Source organism: Marmota marmota, unplaced genomic scaffold, assembly GCF_001458135.2.
Source record: "Marmota marmota marmota unplaced genomic scaffold, marMar, whole genome shotgun sequence".
NCBI classification, from domain to species: Eukaryota; Metazoa; Chordata; class Mammalia; order Rodentia; family Sciuridae; genus Marmota; species Marmota marmota.
In genome coordinates this window covers 10,422,722-10,429,357 of record NW_025999943.1, presented here as the reverse complement: position 1 = coordinate 10,429,357, position 6,636 = coordinate 10,422,722, and the positions used below count along the sequence as shown (strand labels likewise).

At 38.8% G+C, this 6,636-nt stretch overlaps 1 protein-coding gene across 12 annotated transcripts in view; it reads left to right on the top strand.

The window, feature by feature from the left end:
• Nucleotides 1-6,636, top strand: part of Ift88 (intraflagellar transport 88) — a 123,741-nt gene that overhangs the window by 56,215 nt on the left and 60,890 nt on the right. For all 12 annotated transcript variants that reach the window (XR_007346969.1, XM_015499344.2, XM_048801429.1 and 9 more), the window contains one exon: nucleotides 641-727. Coding sequence is in view for 11 of the 12 variants with exons in the window: in XM_015499344.2 (XP_015354830.1) it covers nucleotides 641-727 (87 nt within the window). In the remaining variant the exon portion in view is untranslated. The remainder of the gene's footprint in view (nucleotides 1-640; nucleotides 728-6,636) is intronic.

The window sequence follows — 6,636 nt, the reverse complement described above, 5'->3', positions numbered from 1 at the left end:
AATTTTTTTTTTTTTTTTTTTTTTTGCCATGCAGTATCTATTCTGAATATTTTCTAAAATTTTGGCCTTAAAATTCTGGTTGACTCTATGGTTCTCTTTCTTCAAAAACTACTTTTAGTATTTTATATAATTGTTTTTGTTGTTCTCTGTGGAATACTGGTCTTCTAAGGTAGTAATAGTCAAAAGAAAAAAAATTTAGAATATTTTGTAAAGAGCAAATAATATTATGTCTATTAGGTAAAACCTTGCAAGCCATCGTTCCCACCCCATTAGGTAGGAAGAACCCTAAACTGCTTCACATGAATCACAAGACTTTAGTATTCCCTATTGACTTTTCTTTATCACAGTCCTCTATTCAGTTATATCTAATTCTGAATTAGATATAATTCAGTTATATCTAACCCATCTAATAGTCTTAATTTCAATTATTATATTTTTAGCTTCAGAATTTGTTTTTTATTTTTTATGAAATCTAAGTCTTGAATGAAATTTCCATCTTGTCATCTGTTTTCTTGAGCATATTAACCTATCCCTTTTGAACTCTTCCGTGGTCTTAATCCTCCATATTGATCTTTTTTTCTACCCTGAACTGGAGTACTGTCATTTACAATGGTATTAACTTCAGATATTCCATTTCTAGGCAGTAGATACCTTAAAAATGTTTGAGAAAAAGGACAGTAGAGTGAAAAGTGCAGCTGCAACCAACCTTTCATTCCTTTATTATCTGGTAAGTTTTATTTCTAACAATTAAGAATTGGTCATGTGTTATTTTTATATTGCTGAATATCTACCTAAGAATCATGCCTAATGAGAGGCCCCCCCAAAAAAGAGTGGTGGAGAATGTTAGTGGAATGTGAGGTGTATAGAAGATCTGATCATGGCAGGTGCTGGACTTGGGTGTTTGCCAACATGAGTGAGAAGACCATCTCTAATGGAGATGGGAGGGAGAAAAATTGTGGTAGTGAACATCATAAAATTATGGAACTATAGCTAAGGTGTGAGCTAGAGATATCTTTCAACTCCTTCCTGTTAGTGGTGAAGAAAAATATTTTACAGAGGAGTACCTCTGTAGAGGTGAAAGCTTAGATCGAGTATCGTAATTGTAGTACTGTAGATGGAGTATCATCTATAGCAAGCATTCATTGAGTGCCTGCTGACTGCAAATCATTGTTTCTTAATTTGTAATGATTGTTTTTTAAATTGGGAATGGTGGGTAAGTAGATGAGGAGGGAAGGTTCAAAATAGAGAACAATAAATTAATGTTGGTAATAAGTACTAAGGCATTCAGAAAAGACAAATAACATTTTAGTTGAGGATTTTCAGAAAATATTTCATAGAAAAGTTGGTTCTACAAGGTCTGAATATAACATAGAAGCAAGAAAGTGATGGGAAGGAAGTGTACAGAACAGTGATTGTGTTTTGTTAAATTATATCCAGTCCTCTTACAACTTATGATTTATGCACCACTGAGAATCACTGTTGTGCTGACCTGCTGTTATTAATGGAAAGGTACTATCCCTTATGTGTGCTAAGATGAAGAAACAGATGAAAGCTACTGGTTAAAAAAGGACTGCAGGGCTGGGGTTGTGGCTCAGCGGTAGAGCGCCCGCCTAGCATGTGTGAAGCCCTTGGTTCAATCCTCAGCACCACATAAAAATAAATAAATAAAGATATTGTGTCCATATACAACTAAATATGTATATTTAAAAAAAAAAAAAAAGGGAATCCAGTATATAGAAACTACCGGCAGAAGAATAGTGCCAGTTGCATGTCCAGAGGGTACTGATTAGGGGGGAAAGAGGCTGTATGTTTTTGAATATATTTAAAATTTGTTTTATATTAATGGTGATACATCTAGAGAAAAATGTCCAGGAGGCATATGAACTGATCTCAGAAGGGAAATTGGGGTTGGAGATAATATTCAGTAGTCATCTCTGTAGAGGTGAAAGCTTAAAATTGAGAAATAACTTTGGGATATATAAACACTGAGGAGGCAAGAGTAAGATTCATACTGAGAAGATAGGAAAACAACCAAGATAGCATGATGTCTTTGAAGTAAAAGGTGGCACAAAGAGAAAGTAAGCAGCATTGATTCACCAGAGGGGCAGTTCAAAAGAATGGAACTTTAAAAAGGCCCCTGATGCCATTTAGATTGCAGATTCAAAATACAAAATGGAGATATCTCTTGGCAGAGCTCTTCACGTCAGTTTCAGGGGTAGGGTAAGAGGGGTAGGGGTGGTAATTTGGATCTGGAGGGACAAGCAGAATTGAGCAGAAAGACAAGTTGGGCTATAATGCAATCCCCAAAGTCCTTGCCAATCTTGGATGATGCTCTGCAGGTAGAATATCCCCCATTGGGGTGCGGGACTGGGTCTTTGTACCCCTGCATCAACCAGTCATCGAATATAGCCTCCCCACCAGGAAGAGGGCATTCACAAAAAGTAAGCAAAATGGCTCTCTCTCTTTCTCTCTCTCTGCAGCCCAGGGTAATTTCCAGAGAGGTCTGCCAGCTCAGGCTGGTAGACAGCAGCATTATCAGCACTTGTAAAAGACAAAGCTAGAGGGTAAAGTGCAGTATCTAGTACATCCATTAAATTTTGAGCTTAGAAAGTCATGAATGAATTTTGTGAAAATTATTGAATTGGTAACCACATCTTCACCAAGTTTGAAAAATGTATTGGAGAAAGCTAACAGCAACTTTTAAGGAAGGAAGGGAAAGAACTATTGTATTTGCAGAGCTGTTGGAGCATCTGATCAGTAAATTATTGTACCTGACTCTGAGGAAAGAGGTTATAACCAAAAATGTTATGACATAGCCAGGCGTGGTGGCACATACCTGTGATCCCAGCTACTCAGGAGGCTTTTGAGGCAGCAGAATCACAAGTTTGAGGCCAGCCAGGCAACTTAGCAAGTCTGTCTCAAAATAAAAAAGTTTTTTAAGAAGGCTGGGGATGTAACTTAGTGGTAGAATATCCCTGGGTTCAATCCCCAGTGCTACACACATCACAAAAAGTAGTTATGACACAAACTGATGAGTCTATTATGTAGTAGTATATGATATATAATTGAAAGTATATTGTTGTTATCCAGCATATATTTCAGTTTTCTGTTGCTGTGTAAAGAACTGTCCCCCAAATTTAATGGCTTAAAATGACCATGTATTTGCTCACATTCTGCCTCATGAGCTAGGTTTACCTGGGTGTTTCTTCTGCTGGTCTTGCATGGGGTTACTCCTTTAGCTCCCATCATCTAAGATTTCACTGAAGCTGGATGTCCAAATGCCTCTCTTCAAGATATCTAGCACTTGTTTGGTGAGGACATCACAGCAGGAGAATCCCAAGCTTCTTATGTAGCACAGGGTTCCATGAGAGTGAATCTCAGTGCACAGGTACATATTAGGCTCCTGCATGAATTGAGCTTATAACTATTTTTTTTAAATATTTTTATTTTTAGTTATAGGTGGACATAATATCTCTATTTTATTTTTATGTGGTACTGAGGATGGAACCCAGTGCCTCATGCATGATAGACAAGCGCTCTACCTCTGAGCCACAACCCCAGCATAGAGCTTATAACTGTTTTATTGGGCAGATCAAATATGGGGTAGAACCATTAATAGAGCACAACTACTGGGAGGTGTGATCCATTGGGGACCATTATTGTAACACTCTGCCACTACCTGCACTTTTCTTTTCATAAGCCTCATGTACTTCCCCCTTTCAAGACACATCAGAGTTTCATCTATTTCACCATATCAGGCTCAAAGGAAGGATCTGCGGCAGGTCTGGGTAGATGGGGCTTTCTCGGGCACAGTTCCTCTTCCCTGTGAAAGATCTTGAGCCAAAGATCTGTGGATGAAGACCCATTGTTTTCCCCTTTATATTTAACATAATACAAGGTCAGATAAAAGTAGGATTACTATAATAGATGCTCATATTCAGAAAGGAGAGGAATAGGGCACATGGCAGTCAGTGGTCCTTAGTAATTCTGAAACCCAGCTAAACACACGTGATCAACATCCCATAGACTGGAAAGAAGGCATGTTCCTTGATTAGAACCCCACTCTGCTGCTTGGGAGCAGTTTGTTAGTCTATTGTCCACTATAGCTAGTAGTTCTGTCCTCTGGGAGTATCATCCTTTTACAGAAGAAATAGCCTATATTTCAGCTGGTGAACTTTCTCAATCTTGCTTTCTACCCAGAGAAATTTGTGGCCCATGGGCCTACTTTTATTTTGTACTGGATCTGTTCCTTTACTTCAAGTTAGTAACTCTTTTGTCATTCTGACTCTCTTAAAAACGTGGAGGATTTTCTATAAGTCTCATTGAAGTTAATTTCATGACCTAAAAGCCACATGCATAATTCCTTTCAAGACAAAACCCTTTTGCTTAGGTGTACAAGCTGTCGAATAGAGCCCTGAGGTCATAGAAGGCTTTTTTTCTACCTGAGAAAGTATGCAAGACAGTTACCTTAAATCTTTCTGAGATGTTTACAGAAAGTGTTACAACCATGCCCTTGAGTTGATCGTACCCTGCATCCATTTCCTATTTTGAGAATTTTTTGCCACCAAGAGAGACATGAAATAATTTTATTTTCCAACTCAGAAAATCTTGCTTCTTTTGTATTTCCTCTAAATTCTGTCTGCAAACTGAATGATTCTGTCTTTAGCTTGTCTCTCTCTTCCTCTGCCTTGTCACCCCCAGTTAAAAATAAGTTCATTGGCAATTTCAATATCCTGCTAGAAATCTCCTATAAGTATCAGTTTTGTCAGTTGTTTCACAACTACCAACATGACTTGCCCTTTACATAGCCTCTGATAACAGTTTCTTCCTGACTTTCCAGGTTCCAGTCCCAGTTCACTTATCTCTCCAGTCCCCAACAGCAGCCCTTCACATCTTTTCTAAATTCTTCCTGCTGCCTAGTACAAAAGACAGTGTTGTGTGTTTTAGTTTTTATGACAGCAGCACCTACTTGTAGGAAACAGTTTAAATGAGTCAAAGTCCACCCAAAATCTTGTACATGAATGTTCACAACAGCATTATCCATAATAAACAAAAGGTAGGTAGAAGCAACCCAAGAATCTATCAGCAGCGAAGGGATAAACAAAATGGTATATCCACATGATGAAATGTTAGTCAAATGTTAAAAAAAAAAAACAACAGATTACTGATATGTACTATAAGAACTTTAAAAATAGGCTGAGTGAAATAAGCCAGACACAAAAGGCCACATGTCACATGATTCCATTTATATGGAATATCCAGAATAGGCACAAAGATAGAAAACGGATTAATGGTTACTAAGAGTTACGGAGGTAGGAAAAATGGAAAGAGACTACTGATGGGTATAGGGTTTCTTTGGAGGGTAATCAAATATTCTGTAAGTAGACGCTAGTGATAGCAGCACAACTTTGTGAATGTACTAAATGCCACTTACTTGGACATTTTAATGATGTGGTTAATTTCATGATATATAAAAATTCTATCTCAGTTTTTAAAAAGTTTAATGGGGGACAGTCATTGTAGTTTTATGAGAAAAGAGGTATGGACACTAGATCTTCCATAGTTGTTCAGGAGCCTTGATGGTAAGGTACAGAGGAGGGCTGGGATCTGAGGAGGAATCACTATCAGTTGGTAAGTAGCAATGACACTCAGCTGCCACAGCAGGACCTGGAGACCATCATGGGGAATATCTGTTGGAAGCTGTGGCTTCTGCACAGCTGCCTCCTAGGGGTCTGCAGTGAAGCCCTGCCACATAGCAGGGAGAACACACTTAGAAAGAAGAGTTTGATATGGAGTGGAGGTCGGCGAGGATAGGCTGGCACTTATGGGCATTGGTCCTGCGCCTAGTGACAAGAAAACAGAGTGCAGTGCGAAGGCCACTAGCTGTGTTAGTTCTGTATTCCAGATGCCATACAAGTTCCTCTTGTAGCCATATCTAGGCAAGAGTCAGAGAAGAGCCTGACCTGGCACAGGCTACCACAATACTTAAAAACAGATTCTGCCAGGCCCAGTGCATGCCTATAATCCCAGCTACTCAGGAGGCTAAGGCAGAAGAATCAAGAATCTGAGGGTAGTCTAGGTAATTTAATGAGACTCTGTCTCAAAATAAAATTTAAAAAAGGACTGGAGATGTAACTCAAAGGTAGAACACTCAGGCTGGGGTTATAGCTCAGTCATGGAGCGCTTACCTAGCAGGTGTGAGGCACTGGGTTTGATCTCAGTACCACATAAAAATAAATAAAATAAAGGTATGGTGTCCATCTACAACTAAAAAATATTTCAAAAAAAAAAAAGAACACTCCTGGGTTTGATCCCTGGAACTGCAAAAAGAGATAGATTCTTATGGCTCATGTGAGTGATGGCAAGGTCATGATTAAGCATTTGGCAGTGAAGAAGGAGAGAAATAAGAGATTGCTAAAAGTACAGAGGCCGTCTGGGCGGCGGGAGGGCCCCGCGGCGGGCCAGGCCCGGCGAGCCCCGCGGCGCTGCCACGGNCAAATAAAAATCTTTTGTAGAAATAGCCTATCAAAACCAAGATATTTAAAAAATACTTGTTTCTGTTCATTGTTATCTACAATTTGAAAAACTGTTTATGATGTGTGTAATCTCAGAACAATATGAAAAGCTATTTGATGA